Genomic DNA, 23,132 nt, shown 5'->3' on the forward strand with positions numbered 1-23,132 from the left:
AGGGAACATGGTATATACACAGTGGAAGCATTTGAAGTTATTTCACAGTTATTGTACAGTCTGGTATTATAGCTCTTGTTATTTTGAAAATTGACTTAATGGTGTGCTGTTTGATCCAGATGCTTGGCTGTGTTATATTCTGTCAGCATCATATCTGCAGTGCCTGTGGACTTTGCTGGCTAGTCTAATTCTTACATGTATCATTTTATTTTGAAAATAGGAGGCTCAACAGTGTTGATCAGCACAGTCCTCATACAGATGCAGGATTGTGACCTTACTCAAATAATACCAGTGATGTCTGTCTCTGAGAAGAGTCTTTAGAGTCCAGTACTGTTAGGTTTTTTACAAATTCATGGGCTATATGCCCTGAGGAGAGGGTTTTTTTACTTTTTTAACTAACACTTGGAGGTATTATTTGCCTTGCAGATGAAATTAATTGCTGTATTAGAATCTTTCTAGTGTTGATTCAGAAACACCTTGGTGATCCTTGATTGAGCTATGCACACACAGGCACACAATGACCAATTCAAGTCTGCTGCATGAAATTTTAAAACTGAGTTCCTGATTTTAGAAAAGCTCTTCTCCTTCTCATTTTGCAGACATGAATCCTTTTGCACCAGGGGCTGGCTCTCGGCGAGACGCGCACTGCCGGCACCAGGGGGTTAATATAACGGAGACGGGCCTGGAGGGCGTCCTGTTCGGGATGCTGGATCGAGAGACCGATCGGAAACTCTGCTCAGATATCCACGACACTCTGGGACACATGCTGTCATCTCTGGCAGTGGAAAACCTTTCTCACTGGCTCATGCTTTGTAAGGATGTCCTTGCAGCTTCCAGTGGTAAGTGTTCTGTCTCATTCACATAAATGATGGTATGTCCTTAGCATTAGTGTGTTCTGGCAATATTGGTTTGGAGCTTCTCTTTTATCCTAGTTGAGATGTAGGTTATATTGTATACAGAATTTGGTTGTAGTGCCATTAAACTGCCATAGAAAGAAGGAATTATAGATGTTAAGTGTCAGAATATTGCTCATAAGTAAAAAGTTAGCTGCTTGAATGGGATTTCCAATGGTGTTTGTAAGTCTGACATTTCAGTATCTTAGTGAAAGCAGACATCCTTTTTAGCCTGTATACATCAGCATTGTACAGAGAGAAGACCTCTGTACACATTCTGAGCTTTCTTTTATGAGGTTTCGTGAATTACTGATGTGATGCTGGGTTACCATGGTGATGAAATTTTTGTTTGTTGTTCAGCCTTGCAGATTTGTTTGCACAGACTTTGTCCTCTGAGACCTTATTCCTGTTTTTCAGCTTGTAGGGTGGTTATGACGCAGAATCTGCTAATTTCCATTGCATTTATACTTGTTTATTGGCATGTGTGAGTTCATCCTGAAGCTGTTTCTAAATGCTGCCAGCTTTACATTTACTGATGAGTAATGCTACCAGTAATTTCTTTATGCAATGTGGTTACCACAAATCTGCCCAGTGAGAAAGACCTCATTTCCTGAGTTTTAAATTGGCATGGCTTTTTGTTATTTCATGTGGGATGGGTCTTAAAATTTTTACATGGTTGTCCAATTTCTTATTTATTTATTAGTAGGTGATGTGTCTCAGAGAAAACCATATTTAAATGAATTTCTCTCAGGTGTATTGTAAGCCAGCAACTTCACTTTGATCTCCTTTGATCCCACTAACTGGCATATGACCAAAATGTGGTTTGCTTTTAAGCAGAGATTTACAAATCAGCCACATAAGGTCCTGGATGCCTTCTCAAAAGGCTGTTGCTATGCATTAGCATCATCCATGTTTGATTTGCCATGGCCTTTTTCTTTATTGAATGTCTTGGCCCTTCAGTTGCTTAAATTTAGACTTTCTAAGAAGCATGCCTTAGTTTCTAAGAAGCATGCATTGCAATAATTTCCTTTAATTCTCTTCTAATTATTGCTGGGGTATTTTTGTCAGTATTTTGGCATTTTGCTGGTTTAGACCTTGTCACTGAGGATTTATGTTTTCATTTGTGAATAGCAAAAGTATATATGCCTGTTTGGTGAGAGATTTTTTGGTCCATGTTTGCCTTTAGGTTTTTTATGTAATCTCTGAAATAATTTTTATTTTCTGAAATGAAGTCTCTAACCTACACTTAGAGAAAATAACTTCTTGAATGTTAGTCACATTTTTGGGTGCTATCAGTGGCTTACTGGGCTGCATAGCTGTCCCATGGCATGGAGCTTGGTAATTTTGTTTCAGTTTAATTTGTTTTTTGTCTTCCACTTGAAGTGGGAGCTGAATAATTCAAAGCTGAGCTGATTCTTTTATTCTGAGCCTGATAATTCTTTTAATTCTGAGCCTTATCTTGTTTATTGGCAATTTAATTGATTAATTTACAAAATTGGGCGATTTAGATATGGGATTCAGGTATAGTTGGTAACTGTGGAGAATTAATATTCACAGGAATTAATCTCATAACATGTAAGATAAATAAAGGGTAATTTAATCCAGAACAGAGGTGAAAACCATTTCTTTTAATGATACACTCTTCTTTTGGACATTTGTCAAATGTTTCTACAGAAGAATTCGTCTGCTCTGAATCTCAATATAAGGAAGTTCTTGAGCTCATGTCCTTAACTGCCTTCTGTGGATTTTAACGGTGGCATGTTTCTATTCCTTTTAATTGTTCTGTGTCATAGACATGAGCACTGCTACTCCCTTGGGAGGAGGGAAGGATGAGGAGCTGGAGAAGAAGGATGAGATGGATGATGACACAATGTTTACCACCTTGGGTGAAGAGGACAAGTCCAAGCCTTCTGTGGCACCTCGCTGGGCCACTCGGGTGTTTGCGGCAGACTGTCTGTGCCGGGTGATCATGCTGTGTGAGAATGCCAACAAGGCTCACTTCGACCTGGCACTGGCTCGTTCAGCCAGACTTAAAAACCCAAAAAGTAATTGCATGCTTTGGTTTTGTTCTTAATTTTTTATTTTCGTTTTGGCACCTCTTTACAGCTTAAGATTACACAACCGAGAAAAAAAAATATTAAGCACGTGTTCTTTCATTCAAATGGTCAAAACCAAAGGAAATGCCCAGCAATAATCAATAAAACTGTGTCTTTATAACTACTACAGTTACACTGCCATGAGCACAAAGAATGAGATTTTCTGGAACATACCAGTTCTGAAAGACTGGTCTGCTTAAGGGGAAAAAAAACGTAGAGATGCAAGGGTTTTCTCAATTCTGAAACAGAAGCAATAAACTTCTAGCTAAGGGCAAGCTGGGAGTGTTTTCAGAGTTTAATGTAATGACAGCAATGAATTAAACTTGAGATTATTTTAGCATCTCCAATCTAAAGAGATGCTAGAAAAGAAAAAAAGAAGGGATCAAGCTAGGTAATTATTGCCATGGCATTGGTTGCAGAGGGAGGGGGATGTGGGAGGGAGTTATAAAAAGACAGAGACTTTATAAGGTTTGTTCTTTTGGTATCCATGAGAGTAATAAATCTTAGTTTTCAAGCTCATGTTCCAAAGATAGTTTTATGAGTTAGAGGATCAAAATTGAGAGGTTCTAGATGGCATAGTAGCTTTGTGAAGAAATGTGTTTCAGATAGTGTGAGGTCTGTCCTTGGGTTGTCCCTGTTTGTGGTTGTTTGGGTTCACATGCGTAGTGCTCATGAGGACTTTGTGTATGTAGGATGAATATTGTGAGCATCCTGGAATGTGTGACATTAATGGATTTTGGTGTCTGTGTTGTTGAGGATGTCTGTTATGATATGGAGAGTTATCAGGTCTTTCCCTGTGTTGCTTTAGTGCAGCCTGGTTCCAGCACCGTGCATGGCTTTTGTGAGAATCTGGTTTTTGACTTGATTTGAGGCCAAGGCCATTGAAGACTAGGAAGGAACAATTTCAGGAAAGTTAATTTTGTCATGGCATTGCATTACAAAGAAAATAATGAAATAACTGCTACTTTAAGTGCAGACTTTATCACTGTATTTTGGACGTGATTTTCAATCTTTCTTTACTGATTCATCTCTGAAAAGTTTCAGCCACAAAAACATTTTCCTTTTTTACCTTGAGACTTGAAAATAGCTTAGGCAACTTGTGGGTTTCATTAGTCACAGTGGATGTTGTTAAATAATTTATTTTCATGTTAATTGTACAACATGTGGTAATTTCAAATTGAGAGTAAGAAAAACAATAAAATGACTACCTAGAGAAGAATAATCCTTTCAGATATGTTACCAAGCTATGTATTTTGCTTGTCTGCATGCTTACAGCCTTGCATGTGGTTTTTGGGAGGAGAACCAGAGGCATACTCAGATTTAGGTGTTGACATCAGCAGGGGTCACTGTAAGCATAGGACTCGAGCAGGAGAAGGAATTGCCTTGAAGATTTTCTGTATGTTTGGGGGATCATTCAAATTAGCTTTACTAAATGTTTTAATATATTCTAAGCTACCTAGCCACATTTGCATACTTCATTCTACACAATTTCTGTTCAGTTTTTAAGGTTGTCTTAGGAATAAAAGCCACAGAATTACTTTCTGGGGAAAGGGAAAGTGGAAAACAAGAAAGAAAACTAGGTTGCATTCTTTCCTGCTCCTTCCATGCATTAAATGTGGACCTTTGAAAACAAATAGGTAAAATTCATGCAATTCAAAATACTGCAAGTATTCATCATGCTAGCTTTCTTTAAGTTACTAGATAGTTCTTTCTGTTTTGTTCTAAGATGACTTCTTGGTCCTGCATCTCTCTGACCTTATCCGGATGGCATTCATGGCTGCCACAGACCACAGCAACCAGCTGCGCATGGCGGGGCTTCAGGCTCTTGAGGACATCATCAAGAAATTTGCATCTGTTCCCGAGCCAGAGTTTCCAGGCCATGTGATACTAGAGCAGTATCAGGCAAATGTGAGACCTCCTTCATAACTTCAGGAAATAGTGTATTTATGCCAATATTGCCAGTATTAGCTTTGAGAACATTTCGTATTTGAAAAAAAGCTGTGAGGAAATTCTTCTGTGTGTGAAAATGTGCTGCAGAGACTCACTTACCTCTTCAAAATTTATTTTTGTATCTCATTCTAGCTATTGTAATTTACTAGCTGATAAAATTAGAATTCAGTAACTTGAAAGCCAAATATTGTAAGTTACATTTAATTTTTGGTAAAAGTGGCTATTAGTTTGTAGAACTAAGAATTGGAAAATATTTTTCACTCTGTTCTAGATTTAAGCTAATAAATCAGTTTTCTTGGGAATTAGTGAATGTACTTCTGTTCTAATGAAAACTACAAAAGTATATCACTGGGAAGTGGGCAATTAAAGACTTATTTGGATATATTATTGTGCTTTTTTTGTTGCATGTCTTAACTCTTTCACCCCTTTTGTTTTTACTCTGTCGTCAAGATCTTTCCAAATACTTTCTAAAGGCAGACTTTCATCCTTTTCATTTCCTGCCTTTTTCTTCTTCCTTCTGTAGTGCTGTAACCATGGCTTCTTTCTCTTGGACTTGGTTCCATTTGTTTCAGAAAAGTACTGCCATATAGCAACTGCCTAAAAAGCATTTTTCAGTCAGTATTTGTCACTTTGTGGACTTGATGCGAATCCAACCAAAACCATTTAATTTCATATTGCTGTTCCTTTGGACATCAAATTGTCATTGGCTTATCGATCCTTAACAGAAATTGCACCTGTGATACTGTAGTAATTAAAAGGATACTCATTAACAGAGGGAAGATAATACCACATATTTCACAAAGGTAGTTGAGACTTCAAAAGGCAATGGGGCAAGGAAAGAAAGTCGTGTAAGACTTTATTGTTGTTGTTGTTTAAAGTCTGCTATTGCAAATGTTTGCTAGACAGCAAGGATAATTTTGGGAGGTAGCTACAATGCCAAATTTGGCAATTTTGTCTTGCTTGTTCTGTACTTGTCCTTGAGCCTTAAACAAGATGAGAGAAACACCACTATGTCCCTGTTGTAATTGGATTTTTAACTTTTCTTCTTATCAACAGGTTGGGGCTGCTCTGAGGCCAGCTTTTTCCCAAGATACACCATCTGATATAACTGCAAAGGCCTGTCAGGTACAGTGGAAAACGTTCACATCCTATAAGCAAAACTAATTTTCCTTCTCTTTGGAAGAAGGATGCAAAAGAGAAATAGCATCAAATGGCTGGAAGGTCTTGTAAACTTTAGCTGTCATGTTTTTGCAACACCTTTTGAGTTTCCTAGTAATATACTTTGTTCCTCAGATGTGCAGAAGTCCTTTCAGGGAGCTACATCAAAAAATGTATCTGGAACGAACTATGTCTTCATATGAATCCTGCAAGAAAAAAAAAAGGAAAAAAACCCCTTTGCTTAATGAGACCAGTAGAAGTTTATTTATTGTCTTTCAGTCTGATCAGATGTTTGGATTACTGACAATTTACCTTTAAACACTAAACTTCTGTTCAGTTTAGTGTTCTGTTTTAGAATTTAGAAGATCTGAGCATTCTCATTACAGTCATAGTAACAACTTGTCAGTGAAAGTTTGCTAAAAGATTTTTTTTTCTGAATGTGTGTGGGATTGTTTTCCTGCATGTGATGTTGTGTACTGCCATTTAAATCAACTATCAGCAACATAGCTGTAGTAGTATGTGGTTTTCATAGCTAAAGAAACTACTGTTTAAAGCAGCAGTTTTGTTAGCTATGCAAACATTAGTTTTAAAAATAACTCTGTGTTTCTGAGTTCTGTTTAGTAAATTTGGGTCATCAGGAGTGTGATTTTGTTTTGTTCTTTTACACTTTTAATTTTCAGCAAAACTTGCAAGGATTGCTCAATTACAGCATAACTTGGTATCTATTTGTAGGAAAAAATATGTTCATCCTGATTTACAGAATGTTTCTGCATGTTGAAATGAGGAAGCAGTTTGTGTGAAAACATTTAATATTCCTTATAACTTGTCAAAATCTTCTCTATTCAACCCATTTCAAAGCAGATGTGTTCACTTACAGGATCAAATGGTTGGAGATTAGGTTTGGATATTTAACTCCCTCTAGAAGTTACATGGACAGAGATGAGCTTTCCTGAAGGAGTTGGATGTTGTTATAGTTTTATGTCATTAGTGAAACAGATGTTGACTTGCTCAGCTGCAGGATTGAAGCTGATCTTACTCCTACTGTGAATGAAGAACAGTTTTGTGAGAAGTTTTCAACAGCTTTGTTCTTTACCTGTTTGCGACACTTCTAGTGTTTGTGTTTAAGTTGGTTTTTTTTTTAAATATGTCCATCATTCCAGATCATGAGAGAGTTCCTTTTCCAAAGGATTTCATGTAACTAGTTCTTTAAAAGCAAAGTAAATAAATTTGAGATAGGTCAAAAATGGTTTGTAAAAAAGTTTGTAAAACCTGAACTGCTTGAATTCTGTGAGTTTTTTTGCTTCTGATCCTCATCCTTGTAGAATAATCTCCAGAGTAAGAGCAACTCTTCTGAAAGAATTTATCCCTTTTTCTCTGTGTAGAAAAGCCACTGCACAAGCTGCTTCTATTGCCTGCATTATGTCTGGCATGAATGTCTTTCAGAGGATGAATGCCAGTGTATAGCATTAGTCAGGAGCAGCCAGTCTGTGTGATGTTTGTTATTTTAAGTATCTCTTTGGATCCATTTAACTCAAATGAAAAGTTGAGAGACACCCAAATGTCTGTCCACAGATTGTTCTAGGTATGGAACTGTGGGTTCCAAATCATAGCTCAGTCTTTCAAATAATTTCTAGGTGTTTTCTTGATTGTTCTAGGTATAGAACTGTGGGTTCCAAATCACAGCTCAGTCTTTGAAATAATTTCTAGGTGTTTTCTTGACATAAATAATTTGAAAACTTCCCACTAGTATGGAGCCTTACCTATTGATTTGAGATGTTGAGGGGTTTTAAGGTATACTGTTGTTGATTGCTGCCCAATATATTCTTCACAGAGAATGCAGTGACTCATTACCTGAATGATTTGACCAGACACTTGGGAACAGAATTTAAAAAATCATTATAACCTATTTATGAAGGATGGAAAAATTTTTAAAGTATTTTCCATGTCTCTTAAGTTCTCTTGTAATATGCCTTGCAAATATAACCCTTGTAACCACTCACCTGAGCAATTCTGTTGTCATGGCTGGGGAGAAAAAAAAAAGGAAAACCTGATTTATTTGTGTTAAGCAGGATGACAGTGGCTAAGTTTTCCTGGTGGTTATTTTTTGTTTTATTTTCTTACAATTTTTTTTTCATTTTTAAGGTTGTTGGGTTGTTTTGCTGCTTTAGAGTGATTCTAAACTTTGTTGTCTAGGTATGTAGCGCTTGGATAGGAAGTGGGGTTGTAAGTGACCTGAATGATCTCCGCCGAGTTCACAACCTTCTTGTCTCTTCCCTGGATAAAGTGCAAGCAGGAAAGGGATCTTCTAGCCAGCTTTACCGAGAGAGTGCAACTACTATGGAAAAACTGGCTGTTCTCAAAGCATGGGCTGAGGTAAGCCATGACCATCAAATCTGCCAAAGTATGTAAATGTTTTACAGTGTAATAGCAGCCTCATACCTCATACTGCCTGTACATACCTTCCTCCTAACTTTTTTCAATTCTACTCTGGGATGTTTTAAACTCAGTATCTTTCTCTGCCCTTCTGTTGAGCCATATTTACATTGAGGCTTGGTTGTTCTTTGTTGTGTTGCACTTTTCTGAGTAAAAATACGCACTCACACCATATCAGATTTTGAATTTCTTCCCATCTTACTGCTCTTAAAATTGAAAAAAAAACCCCACAAACAAGAAAACAAAGAACCGTAAAAATCAAACAACCTTAAAATATATTTTGGGAACATATTGCAGTTGGTTAACCAGCCAACCAGCTTGTTAGTTAACACTGTCAAGTGTTTATAATTTACACATTTTTAGAAAGAAAGTGTCTGGCCAGATTGTTTTAGGAAAGTCCCATTTATGAACCTAAGCATTAAATATATACTGGTAGAAATAAAAGAAAGGATTTAAATAAAATGGAGTTTTACTGAAAAATCTCTTTTTTCCAGTAATTTTCTGATGAATTTTATCTGTGTGGAATCTGTTACAGTCACATGGGAAAGACTGCTGCTTTCCTTTCTTTTTAGAATCTCACAGCACATACTTTGACATGTTTCACTTCTAGGTGTATGTCGTTGCCATGAAAATTAAGAAAGAAGCAGAAACCAAACCCAAGCGTGTTTCAAAGAGCACAGAGGAGGATGAGGATGATTTTGGTACCATGGATGAGTTGCCACCTGACAGTTTGATAACGCTTGTACAGCCTGAACTGCCGGCACTGAGCCGGCTCTGGTTGGCTGCGCTGAAAGATTATGCTCTTTTAACTCTACCAGCTGAGTTTGCTACCCAGCTTCCACCAGATGGTATGCACTGGAATTTCTTGTTGTCTTCTGCAAAACAGAAAGAAACTGTAGCTGGACATTAAGAATTATTCTGTAAATTAATTAGTATGCATGTTTTTTATGCAAGTGATAAATTCCTACTTGGGCATGTAATAGCAGTATTTTCTAACTTTGAATCTTCTTTCCTTCAATTTGAAATGAATATACTCTTTATTCAATTCATTGAGATCATTAAACCTTTGTCTTTGTGGAAGAAGGAGTACTTCTTCACCTCTAATACTTTGGTATCAAGTGCAAAAAGATTTTGGTTGTATGAAAAACATGGTCCCTGAGATTAGAGCAGACATTGTTTTACAGATTAAGAGTGAATGCTCTATATGAGAAATGCTGCAAGATCTGATGACTGTGCCTGCCTTTCTTGCTCTCTTCTTACTGCTTTACTGAGGCCAGTGCACTTTCTCATGAGAGGTACTAATTAATATTGTTACTAGAGAAGGAGAGTTGGAATGTACTGCCACTAACAAGGATTATACCTGATTATCTTTGTGATCAAACACACCCAGAATAAATGTACTAACAAATTCTGAATGCATGCTTTTTATCTGTTACTTGCAGAGAATCTTAGAATTACCTTTGCTTTGTTAATTTAACAGGAGGAGCATTTTACACTCCAGAGACAATTGACACGGCTAGACTGCATTACCGGAACTCCTGGGCTCCCATACTACATGCAGTGGCACTTTGGCTGAACAGTACAGGATTTAATGTGTCAGAGTCAACAGAAGAGACTGCTGCAGCAATGCCCAGTTCCCAGAAACGTGCTACATCCATTATGCTAAACCAGACACCTGGGACTCCACCTACCACTAAATCTTTACCAGAAATAAACAAAGATCGAATGCATTTAATTTTGGGTAAGAGTTACAAGTTTAGAATTCAGTAGCAGCATGTTATGGTATGAAACACTATGAAAATGAGAAAAGAAACTTTGCTTGAAATCTGTGAAGTTTAAAATTCATTGCATGTCTGGACAGTAAAGTTTTGAAAATCTCTGTCTCATCCTCCCTCTTATCTCTCTGCCGTCTGTGTTCTTTGTAGCTTTGACAGAATATTTGTCAGTGTGATTATTGTGATTTATGTAATTGACTAAAATGAGTAGGAACTGTTCTACACTGTAGTATAATGCAGGTGATACAAAATTTTGTGCTTCAAAGATGCAAAAACTGTGAGGTTAATTAAAATACACACCCCTATAAAACACTGCTCAGTTGAGAGTGATATTTAGCAAGTCACATGGAGTAGCTTTTGCATCAGTTTTTCATCTGTGAGTAGCATTCACTGTTTCCCTTTGTTGTTACCTAACAGCTTTAAGAGGTGGATGTAATCTCTTATTCTGAGGAATGCCAGAAGTTTGCTGAGATACAGACATTTAAATCTGGAATAAAGTGCTATATGTAGATGAATATTGCATGATTTTTGGAGCTTAACTTCATTTTGTTTTTACATTTAAAGGAGTTCAAGAAAATTAAACTCAATTTACAGCTAAAGGATTCATATCTCTGACTTACAGATCTTTAGAACAAAGTATGAATTTCTGTTCAGTAATCTTAAATTGCTTGTTGTCACTGTGCATTATTTATCCTGCCAAATTTTGGGGAAGACATGATGCAGAAGAAGAAGTGAATACAAGTCTTCTGCATAGACTCTCTTTTAATTGAAAGGAAGAATTGAGAAAAACAGTTGTCTTTCTAAAGTTTTTAAGAACCCGCTATACTTACAAAAAAATTCAAACAAAAACTAGATTTTATGATGGTATGAACATTCTTTTTTAACTATTGCTCTTTTCAGGTGTTAGTATACAGTTTCTGTGTTCCCCAAGACCTGAAGAGCCCGTAGAGCATGTTACATCTTGCTTACAAGCACTGCATACTTTATTGGACTCCCCTTGTGCCAGGATCCATATTGCAGAGGATCAGGTAATGTATGAGCATGTTGTAACAATCAGCTTTTTCCAGGTCTTGGACTTTCATCAATGATGATTACAAGAGCTGTAATTATTTTTTGTGTGAGAAAAGTATTTATTCATCATAAGTAAGTGACATAACAATTAAGAATTGTTTAGTCCTAATGAATGTTTTTCTATGTATTTTGTTTCACTGCAGCTCCTTGGTGTTGAACTCTTGAGTGTGCTTCACCGACTCCTCCTGACCTGGGATCCTCCTTCAGTCCAGCTGCTGGTTACAGGAGTTGTCCAGCAGATAGTAAGAGCAGCTCAAGATTATTTGCAGGAAAAAAGGAACACGCTAAGTAAGATTCTGTAAACATGGCTTGCTTTGCAGAGTAAATAAGCAACAGGTTTTCATGTTGGGAAAGGAACGCAGTTGCATTAGAGTATTGTTACACTGAGGAGGAAAATGCTGTGTATTCTAGAGATAATTTTGATTGTGTTCATAATTGCCTGCTGACTTCTTAACTCTTGTAATCTGTATTTTTTCTTCCTCTGATCATTCTCATTTCATGTCATGATTTTCATTAATTTTTCTGGAGTAAGAGTGGTGCAAGGTATACACAGCGCACCCCTTCTTAATACCTTGTTCAAGTTTCCTTAATGTTTCTCTACTGACTGCTTCCTTAGCCCATCATTTACCTTTTTTCTGAAGTTTAATGATTTAGCCAGCAGTACAGGGTATTGTGATGTGTCCCTGGCACAACTGACATCCATGAGGTGAGTGAAACTGCTCCTGAAACCAGTATGGAAAGTTGCCTGCCCAGGAGATCTTGCCAGGAAATGGAGCAGACTTGCACCTGGGCTCTTACTTCACTTATTGAGGGCACTCAGGGCGTGTCAGCTACCAGGATCTCTGGGAACAGGGTGTGCAACAGGAGCAAGGCAGTTGGCATGGAAAGGCATGCTCATGCTGCCCAGAGGTGCTGCTCAAGACTGTGCAGGACTGCTGGAGTCAGCATAATGGTGGCAGTGACATACAACAACAGTCTGCTGACTGAGGGACAATCACCTCTGCTACATCAGAGGGCTAATGACCAGTTACCAGTGACATTGGTCTCACCTGTGATACATGAAGGAAATGCTTGTGAAGGTGAGCAGACTCTGTGGTGTCAGAAAAGGTGAATGGAGGAATGAAATGTTCTTCAGAGGCCCTGCAGGTGCAGAAGCTGAAGTCCCATGTTTCTCAGGAGAGACAGCCATAGACTATGCTGGAATATGGCCCTGGAGGATGATGCTTGCATGAAGGTGGTGGCTGCAGTACTGTCACTTCCAGGAACAAAAGGCTCTATCTCCAGATATCCCATTGGAGAACACTGAGGAGATCTGGCAAGAGGAAAGGAGCCAGCTGTCCCACTTTGACAGATCAGAACTGATAACACTGAAAGGAAGTGAAGGGTGATACCAGTCAGGAGCCACAGGCTGCCTAATCAAGAAGGGAAGGTGAATGAAGCCATGTTAAACCAACCCAAAGAAGCATTCCAGTCAAGCTATGGGAGTCTCATGAAAGGCTTTTACCATCCAGCTGTGTGCTGGAAGGGTGACACTGCTGGTAACACTCAGAAGTGTATGAAGCACAGAATTCTTCAGTCCAGATGCTGGACAGTCCAGATGAGGGTGGGGCTCCATGGATTTGCTCTGTATTTACACAGAAGAAACAGTTACAAAGGTTAATGGTAGTTCTGGCTGCACCAGCTATGTGATAGTGGAGGTCGTAATTTCAAGGGAAAGAAAGAAAATGAGTAGCAGAGCAAAAGCTTTGGCTTGACTTGGCAGACTTTGGCTTGTTCAGGGAGCTTGTAGATGAAATCTTGTGGTAAGCTTTCCTGAAGGGCAAAGGAAAGAGGGATTGTTCATCTTTGGTGACAAAATAAAGCTCATTCACAATGATCATGGCAGGAGGCTGACTTGGCTGAACAGGAACTTCTGACTGAGCTCAAATCTGACATGGAAGTGCTTGGATGTTGGAAATTGGGGCAAGCTGCCAAGTAAGACTACTGAAGTTCCTGGGTATGGAGGAGTGGAATTGGGAAATTTAGGTGGAGCTGAGACTGATGATGAATGTCCAGTGTGGCAAGAACAACTTTTATAGATACGTTGTCAGCAGAGGAAATTTGGACCTGCTGCTGAATGGATTGGGTGATCTAATGACAAAACACACTAGAGGAAAAACTAAGGCACTGGTATCTTCTTGCTTACCCCTCCTGTGTCTGTGTCTAATGAGCAAGCCTAGGGAGAGCAGTGCTAGTTACAGCAGGTGAGCATCCAGTAGGGACTGCTCACAAAAAAGCCAGCCCTACCCTGGAACCAGATGTGATGCATCTCAGGGAGGGCTGATGACATGCTAAGTTTGTTGCAGTCATCTTTGTAAAGCTGTGGTGCTCAAGGAAGCTTTTCAATGAATGGCAAAAATGAAATGCTGTAACTAACTTTGAGTAAGACACGAGGTGGGGTTTGAGTGAACTTGCCAGTAAGCCTGCTGTGCTTGTTGAAAGGTTTTTGAGTAAATTTCTTTTGAAACCACTTCTTAGAACGTGAAGTAGAAGAATGTGATTTGAAATAGCACAGACTTACTGAGGGCAATTAATGCCTCATCACCCTCTGTGATGAAATAACTGCCTTTGGAGGTGGGGTGGTGAATATTGTTTACTCAGACTTCTGCAAGGCTTTTGACCCAGTACTCTACAATATCATTGTCAAGTTGAGTGATGTGGACTGAAAAGTAGGAGAATAATTTGTTGGACTGCTGTGCTTGAATGGAGTTTAGTGATTCAAGTCTTAACTGGAAGCTGGTTGCAACTGGTGTACTTTAGAGATCAGTAGAGGATCTGCTACTGTTAAGCACACAGGACAGACAGGAGAGAATGTACCCTCAGCATATTTGTGGATGATACCAAACTGGGCAGGTGGTGGGTGAGCAGGAGGGTGGTGCTGCCTTTAAGGGGAATTTTGAACTGCAGGTCTGAGAACCTGCTTAAGTTCAGCAAAGATAAATGCAAAATCATGCATTTGGGATGGAATGTGCATTGGTGTAGGCTGGTGGGCTGATAGATTAGATAACAGATTTGCCAGAGCAGGAGTTGTGTGTGTGAATCTCTGGTGTGAAACCTATACAATGCAGACCTATGCAACCTCTGTTATTGGGCTGTCTTAGAAAAGCACATGCCAGACACAGCAATGTATCACATGCCAGTGTCTAGTTTTCTTTGCCCTTCCTCCTCATTCTGAGTAAGACAGCTGTTGGCAAACATGAAGGAAGTTCAGTGGAAGTCCACTAAGCTGCTTAGGGTGGTGAAGTGTGTGACCTGTGAGGAGAGGCTGAGAGAGCTGAACTTACTTAGTCTGCAGAAGAGAGGGTTAATATGGGATAGAATAGCAAACCCCCTTCTTAGAAGGGATTTTAAGACAAGGCCAATCCAGAGTCTTCTGAAAGGCAGTGGTGGAAGGACAAGAAGGAATGTACATAAACTACAGCAGTGGAAATCCAGATGGGATACAAGGGAAAGATTAGTCACTGTGGGAGTGGTGAAGCAGAAGAGCAGGTGCCCAGGGATGTGGTATCTCTATGCTTGGAGATCCTCAGCACTCTGAAAGCTACTTTCTGAGGTACTTTTAGTGACCTCTTCCTTTTAAGAGAGAGTCTCCCTGTTCAATCATTCCTTTACCATTTTTAAAAAATCTCAGATACACTGTTTCCATCTTTGCTAGGTAAATTGCTTTCCAGGAGGCAACCTGGGAAATAGTTCATTGATACTTGGTTAAATTGGGTAGGTCTGCCAGATTTTCTGTTACCTGAAAGAAGTGAAGTAAACCCCAGAGAATATTCTCTTATTAAGGAAAATTACTGTCTTAATCTGGCACAATGTACTGTTGATAGAAAAACCCCCAACTGATAGCTTTTGCCCATTTTCCATGTAAAAACAGGGAAAAAATTTTGCTGGAACTTGAGGAACCATCATGAACAACTGAAAATGCAGGCTCTGTTCCTTCATATGAATTAATGGAATTGTTTACTGTCAGCCCAGTAAGCTGCTTTTTTCAGATTGATGAATGTGATAACAGTAGCAATCATTTAAATTCATAGGAGCTCTATAGGGGTAGTTCAGGCCAGCTTTGCCTTACTGAATCTCTGTTGCTTTTTAATGGGAGAAGGAAAGACTGCAGCTGGCCAAGCTGCCATCAAAAGAGAGACTTTTTGAACTGAATACACTCAGCTAGACATAGACATAGAATCCTACAGTGCTTTTCTGTTCTCTTATTTCATAATCAATTTAGGCTAGAATAAGATTTTGTCAGAGTGGAACATTTAATTAATAGCTATTAAATTAAAAAAAAAATTTTCCTGACTGTTTATTTGTCATTGGTTGCTGTTAATTTTATGATCATTTTTAAGAGAAGCAAGATAATTAGCTGTAGTTTTATTTTGTGCAAGACTACATTTGTTTTCTAGTTCCAGAAAACAAATTGTTGCAATCACTGTACTTCTAAGGCATTTTAAACCCCTTTAAGTCATTCTAACTAAAACATTTAGTCTGACATGAGCCATGTTTGTCCTATCTTACTGTAAAGCAGCTTTTTCTTCTTGATTCTTAACTTCTTTGTGAAGAGTGTGTCGTGTCATTTTTGGAGTGGCATCTTAACTGTCTGCTCAGACATTTCTTTCCTTTTTCAGATGAAGATGATAATGAAGAAAAAGAAAATCCTCTTGCTTTAGGAGAGGGAGGTGAGAGTGGTGGTCTTGTGCCTGGAAAATCTCTAGTTTTTGCAGCCATGGAGTTGCTGATGTTCGTCCTAGTACGACACATGCCCCACCTGAGTTCCAAAGTGTCGGATTCTCCGAGTCACGTTGCTGCCAAATCCCACCTCTCTGAGGAAAGCGCTCGTCTTGTGGCTGCCACCGTTAATATTCTGTCTGACCTGCCTTCCCTGTGTTCTCCAGCAGGTAGGACACTGTCACAGGATATGTGTGAGCACAGCGAGGCTATGGTGCTAAAAACAAACTGTAAATACATCGCTATGAATGCTTTAATTCATAGCATTAATAATATTTAGGTAGTTAACTAAATGCAAATTCAGGCTTTTCCAGTGAGCAGCATAAAGGAAATTTGATTTTAAGTTTGCATGCGTGCTGCAGGTTTGCTGAGGAAATTAGCACTGTGGACAAAGGCTGTAGGAGTTTCAATAACACACTTAGATTTTAAGCCCTGTACCAGTCTGATTTCGTTCTTGGTTTTTTTGCCCCCCTTTTTTTCATGCTTTTGAAACCTTTCGGGCAATTTTTAATCATATTGTTAAAGAACACAGACATTTTGGAGATAATTAAATGCCTGAGAAGTTCATGAAAAGCAGGAGCTGCAAGAAAAGACAATCCTACAGAGGGAAAAACAGCACAATTCATCTGTGGTACACTTGGCCTTGCAGCTGTCAATCATTCCCAATGTGATTATAAACTAAATGGAGCTTTCTTCTGCCCAGGAAGACAAAGGATGTGTGTAAGCTGGGATAATTGCACTGAGTGAAGTTCATGGGTAAAGGACACAATTACATGGGAGGCTGTGCTCTTTGACTTTTGCTTTTTGGAGAGCAAATTGCTTGACTGTTGTCTCAAGAATCTTTGGGAAGTTTCACCCACTCTTACAGATGAGACATTTTAAAGTCAGTTCCCTAGTGAGGTGCACTGCAAATAACATATTTGGACAAAGTTATGCTCAAAAGACAATATGGCTTGTTTCCAAACAGAAATTTGTGAATTTGTGCCTTGCACTTTTTTAAGGAACAACAGATTTTGAGTTGGAGTCATGTCCTGTTTTTTATGTAATACCCGATTTTTTTATTTTTTTTTTTGAGGAGGTGATGGGAAAGAGGGTGGGCAAAAAGAGTAACTGTATTTACATCTGTGTTGTCTGGAGTAGTCTGGAGGGTTTGGCAAGTGGCCACTGCAAGTAGCTCAGAAATGACTGTTAGTTTAAAGAGCAGTCCCTTCCTGTCATAATTGTTTTACTTCATGTGTTTATCCTCACAGCATTCCCAGAAGTAGGAAAATGGCAGGATTTGTGTTTCCACAGATGTGGGAAAATGAAGCATAGAAGGGATATAGAAAGAAGCTTGACTGTCTGAAGTGATCTGTAGATTGATTTTGCATGCCTAAACCCAACAGCACTCTTCTTTCAGTCCTGTCGGGGCTTAAAGTCTGTCTGCATGTGTTATTGAAACTGCTACAGCCTTTGTCCATGATTTGAGACACCCAAACAGCTTCCTTTCTTTGCTTCTGGTAAGGTGGGGCACACCACCTTACTCAGAAAGTGCAGTAACTTAGTTTGGATACTTGTTTCCAGACCTCTTATTTTTGCTGTTTATTAGACCCTAGTGATGTGTAGATCCTTCTCAAAGGTACTTAGCAACCTGGATGCCATACCTTGTATCACATGCCATGTGGGACAAAGCTTTAATAGCTAAATCATCATTCCTGAACTGACAGCAGCATTTCAATTGTTGGCTTGTATGACTTGTGTTATGATACATTTCAGTAGCACCGGTGAATGAATTTGGTGATGAAATGGTGAATGACACATGTCACCCGTTACCTGAATTGCACTTTATCTCATCTCCTTTGTCTCCGACCAAACACATCCATATTGAGGAAGACAAAGAGCTTATCTACCACACTTTAAAAATTCTATTTTATCTTTTTTTTTTTTCTTTTTCTTTTAGGGTGTATGACAATCTTACCCACTATCCTATTTCTGATAACAAGGGTATTGAAAGAAACAGCAGTAAAGTCAGCGGATAATCAGGTCCCACCTCCAGTCACTGCAGCTCTTCAAGGCATAAAAACTATTGTTACTCTTCCAACAGTCAAGACTGATGAAACTCAGAAACAATGGACAGGTCTTATCCGCAGCACTCTGGCATCTATCTTGGAAGACTCTCAGCCTGGTAAGTGGTTTCCCAGTGCAGGAGTTAAAATTCAAGAAAAATGGATTCAAGGAAAATGGTATCTGCCTATAACTTAATGTAAGACCTGAATGAGCAAATCTCATCAGTTGCTTAACAAATTTTATTGAAGAAATGCACAACATTGACTTTAACAAAGTAGTTACATCTCAGGAGTTCTCACTTCAGATTTGTCTTTGGTCTGTCTTTGACAGTGTTGAGCATAACCTCCAGTTAGAAGTTTTCCCTTTTGCAATGCGTCTGGCATCAGCTTCTCAGTTTTTTTGCTGGCACAAGTCATTTAATCTTAATGACAGTCAGTGTTAAAGTGAATGAGTGGAAAGACAGCCACAGATAATTGTGGAAAGGTTCATACTGGAGTAGGATGTTCACAACACTGTTAAAACCTTTCTTTGGTGATAAAGAAATCCTGGCCAAAAATGCCTGTTACTCACCAGCACAATGGTTACTGTCTCTTCAGAGAACTGCAGACCACCTCTTATGGTTCACATACATGCTTTGCCTTGCCCTTCAAAAAGTAAAAAAGATGTACAGTCTTAGCTGCATAGTTAGCAAAAGAGACACAAAGATTTGCCATTTGCATAGTGGTAGTCAGTGAGAAAAACATCCCGTTGCATTGCCAAGGAGCCATTTGTTGAGAGTGAAGAGAGGCTTGAATGGAGTTACTCATGTGAGAGATGGGGAATGAGGAGGTAATTGCAAATGATTCTGAAATGTCCAAAGGGGGAGGATCACTAGGTTTGTGTTAACCAAGCCAAACTTCTAATTTGATTTGTCACATCAGCTCTTGTTTTCCAGCCTTTAGTTACTGTAGAGATTTCACAGGCCCTCTTTCCAGAAACATCACTGGCTGGAGACCTTTTTGCAGGCATCAGAAATTTTTCTAGGTTCCTTGCAGGAGTGTATGTTTTCCTTTCTAATCTTATGTGAAGTGGGATTGATCACAGATGCAAAAATCTAAGCCAGGTCCACTGCATTCAATTTCAAGCGTTATCATTCAATAAAATTAAAACAAATTTTAAAATAATTTAAATAATGTAACTAAAAACATCACTTAAAATGCCTGGAGTAGTTTTTTGAAGTGAGGTTTTACATTATGGCTAAGCCAGTTAAGTTACTAGCTGATATCTGTAAAGGGCAGTCATGCTGTTTTTCTTTTTTGCTGACTTTATATATGCTGTTTCTTTATGCCTCTCAGGGGAGACCAGAACCAATGTGGCCAACCAGACCAGCAGAGCAGTGTTTTTAATATATATTATAATAGTTTGTATATACATATTTTTGTTTCTGTTGTGAATTCATGAATGAGATCTGTGAAGACAGAACTTAGGCAAGGAAAAAAAATTGTGACAATGGCAAATACAGGCTATTTGAAAGGCAGGAAAAATTAAAGTAGGACTGTTCCTGTTGGTGACAATTGGCTGTCAGATCAACTAGTCTGTTCTGTGAAACCTCATGTTAAGTAAAAGTTGTTGCCACGCTGGATATCTATTTCTTACTCTGCTGTATCAGCTGAAGATAATTATTTTAAAAAGCGAAGTAGACCTTTAATGGGCAAAAGTTCTAAAAATATCTTTTTTCCTCTTGTTTACACACTGAAAACAAAAAGCATGACTTGGTCTGAGAAAGTGGGTGGTGATGTTTTCCTTGATACTTAAGTTTCAGAAAGATTGACTTACTTTATTAAAACAACTGTTAGAATAGAGTTGCTCAGATTTTTGTCAGTCACAGCCAACAATGATACTGTAATAAGTAAATGCATATGCAGTTGCGAATAATTTCAAGTACGTGTATTTCCTCTTTGTGAGTTTTATCTGTGTTCACTGGATTTTATTAGATAAATGCTAAAGCCTTTTTGGAATAAGCTAACAGCATGTTTGCTTTTGTTTTTCAGAGGCCTCTAAACCTATTCTTGATGAAGTAAGCATACTTACAGCTATTGCTCTCTTCCTCTTGTCAGCAAGCAATGAAATAATTGGAGTGCAATCTTTACAAAATGGATGTATGAACAGATTTAGAAGTGCATTGAATTCTTCTGATCCTTGGGTAAGATCATGTTATGGGAATGTAAATGACATGGAGCCAGCAGAAACTAATTGTGATATATTTAACACATTTCCTCAATGCTTTGTGATGCCTTTACTTCAGGGACAGGTACTGCTGTCAGGATAACTAGAATTTTCAACAATGCATTATTGAAACTCATGAGCAAAATAACCCAGACTTAGTGCTTCTTGATAAAGTGTTCATGGCCTTGTGCCAGGTTCTCGACTTCAGCTTTTTAAAAGGCAAAACCAGTCTCTGGTATATGAAATTTTATCAGATGAAAAGGTTGGTTACCATAGAGGGGGTGACATTTTAACATTAGTGTTGATCTTTTATAATACAAACGAAACCATTTTTTCCTTAGATAAAATTACAGCCCACATTTCTGATCAATTTTATATTTGTTTGTGCAAAACCTGTGCTTGTTTTGCACGTTCGTACAAAACTCAGTTTGGGAGCAAAAATATAATTTTGTGGGCACCATCAGAATGTCTATATATCAGGATTCATTTGTTTCATAATTTCACTTCTGCCCTTTGGCTTGCCTTTGTGAAATGCCTTCTGAATTAACTTTGTCATTGAGGAGGAAAGTTAAAAAAGTTGTAGACTGACTTGGTTCAAGCAGGCTAATGCACTGTATGGATAGTTAAGCTTAACTTTTCCAGCCATATATTTATCAGTTTGAGTGGATATTACAAATCTGCAGGTGGGAGCTAAGGAGAAAAATCTGTGATGTTTCTACAAGCAAACACTGCAGGGATTCCTGAGAAGAAAAACACGCAAAAAATGCGGATGTGTTTAGGGTCACAATGAGGCATTTAAATTCCTGTTTGGACTGATAATTCTTCATAGTAGGGCAGGTGTTCTCCAGCATGAACATAAAATTCAGTTGATTCTGCAGCCTCACTCTGGATGGAAAGCTACTTAGAATTTTATTGTTCAAATGGAAATGTCAGTTGTATTAAGTGAAACTTTTATGTCTTACTCTCTCTGAGCTCTGTATAAACACACGAACAGCGAGAGAGAAGTACGTGGTTGCCCACTACCCTGCTGGAAAGCTGCCTGTCAGCTGGAACTTACCACTATTTTTGTAGCACACAGAGCAACTTTGGAGAGCAGCCAGATGGTGTCCACTCTCTTCTCACCAATGTGCAGAGCAAATACTCTGTAATACTTGTGTGTTCGTTCTGGCTTTTTAAATGTGAAATATTCCTTGTTGCAGTCAGTGATGAGACGCCTGTTTGTAATAAAAGCATGATCGTGATTGTACTAAGTGCATTGAACTGATTAAGGAGACGACTCTTCCAAAGAAACTACTGATGCCTTAAAAGAAATACAGGAGTATTTTTGAAACTATTACCACATGAAAAGGTCAAATATCATGTATAGTAATAACCAGAAGTCTGGTGAGCTCAATTCCCTTTTGTTCCAACAAGATAACTCAGTTGAGAGATCCAAGTGTTTCAACGATGTTGGGCAAGTTTTACATGAGAGTGTGACTCTTTTGCTTTGAAGAAGCTCTGATTTTACCTTTCAGGAGTTTTTGTAGACTTCTGTGAATGCACAATAGTCCAAAGTTTTATATTACACAGTTCAAAGGAAAAAAACTTGGATGGAATTCTTCTGTCAGATGCAGTCATAAAACTGTTTTGAAATATGGCTGCATTTAAGAAAATACTTTTACTCCTTATTTCAAAGGTTAATCTAATAATCTTTAACAGCTAATAAGGAATGAAGTTTAAAGAAAGACAGAAAAGGAAGAGAATTATTTGTAACAGTATGGAGAGATAGAGGTAAAATTTGTTGAAAAGGTCAGAGGTGATGGTGAGTGAGGCATTGAGGAAAAAGGTTCTTCCGTGGAGCTCTGTTACAAAGCATACAAATGACATGAGAAGTGTTATTATTTCAGACCTTAAATATTGAACTGTATAGAAAACCTGCAGCTATTGAATTAACAGTAATACGATCTCATAACTAATATTTTCTTACCAGTAGTTTTTATAATCTATGACTTTTTATTCAATATTTTTATTTATATATCTGTGTTTCCACTAACCCCTGGATCTCCTCACATATCATTTTGTTCAGTAATACTTCCTCTAGAACATTTCTGTTCAGCATGTGCTCAATAACTCATCCTGTTTGGACTTGAGTGCAGTTAAAAAACACGTGCAATGTTTTATCCTCACATTTGTTGTGAGGCTTCACCTTTTCAAAAATGCTGGGTTATTTGTGGTGGATTTTGGAGAAAGATCTTTGTATGCCCCAAAAAATGTATTCATAAATTCATCTGAACAAGATCATCAGTGGGTCATTTTCCCAAACCTTGGCTTTAATAATCTCTGCTTTCCACAGAGAGGGAGGAGGATTAAAAAAAAAAATAGAAGGATGACAAGGAGAGCATTCTGTGATCAGCTTATATAGTCCTAGGCTACTACCAGCACAAAAGGGAGAATGAGAAGCAAGGATGGAAAGGCCTGACAGTTTTGGTTATAGCCTTGGCTTGTATTAGAACAATAAGATCACTTTGTTCTGAGTCATTTTTATGGGCACTGTTGCCTTTCTGGAATAGGAATAGCATATCACGATTTTGAAGATTAAGCTACTATTAGAGCTGGTGGTTCTGAGACCTAAACATGGAGTTCACAGTGAACTGGTGTGACTGACTTGTGTGATATTAACTGTCTTTATTTTCTCAGGGTTTATATTATTACTGCTACTTAGTACCTGCGTGTTCTTTCTAATTGTCCTTCCTTTTATTGAACCCTGG

General features: G+C 38.3%; 1 protein-coding gene across 1 annotated transcript in view; it reads left to right on the top strand.

Annotated features, from left to right (window-relative positions):
• The window catches only part of HEATR5B (HEAT repeat containing 5B), a 56,658-nt gene that overhangs the window by 29,008 nt on the left and 4,518 nt on the right, over window positions 1-23,132 (top strand). Inside the window, exons 23-34 of the mRNA XM_063151859.1 lie at window positions 600-839; window positions 2,687-2,938; window positions 4,716-4,897; window positions 5,996-6,064; window positions 8,291-8,470; window positions 9,141-9,378; window positions 10,011-10,271; window positions 11,206-11,333; window positions 11,520-11,664; window positions 16,035-16,304; window positions 18,074-18,298; window positions 20,211-20,362. Of these exons, the coding sequence (XP_063007929.1) occupies window positions 600-839; window positions 2,687-2,938; window positions 4,716-4,897; window positions 5,996-6,064; window positions 8,291-8,470; window positions 9,141-9,378; window positions 10,011-10,271; window positions 11,206-11,333; window positions 11,520-11,664; window positions 16,035-16,304; window positions 18,074-18,298; window positions 20,211-20,362 (2,342 nt within the window). The remainder of the gene's footprint in view (window positions 1-599; window positions 840-2,686; window positions 2,939-4,715; window positions 4,898-5,995; window positions 6,065-8,290; window positions 8,471-9,140; window positions 9,379-10,010; window positions 10,272-11,205; window positions 11,334-11,519; window positions 11,665-16,034; window positions 16,305-18,073; window positions 18,299-20,210; window positions 20,363-23,132) is intronic.

The sequence above is a fragment of the Melospiza melodia genome, chromosome 3 (genome assembly GCF_035770615.1).
Source record: "Melospiza melodia melodia isolate bMelMel2 chromosome 3, bMelMel2.pri, whole genome shotgun sequence".
Lineage (NCBI taxonomy): Eukaryota > Metazoa > Chordata > Aves > Passeriformes > Passerellidae > Melospiza > Melospiza melodia.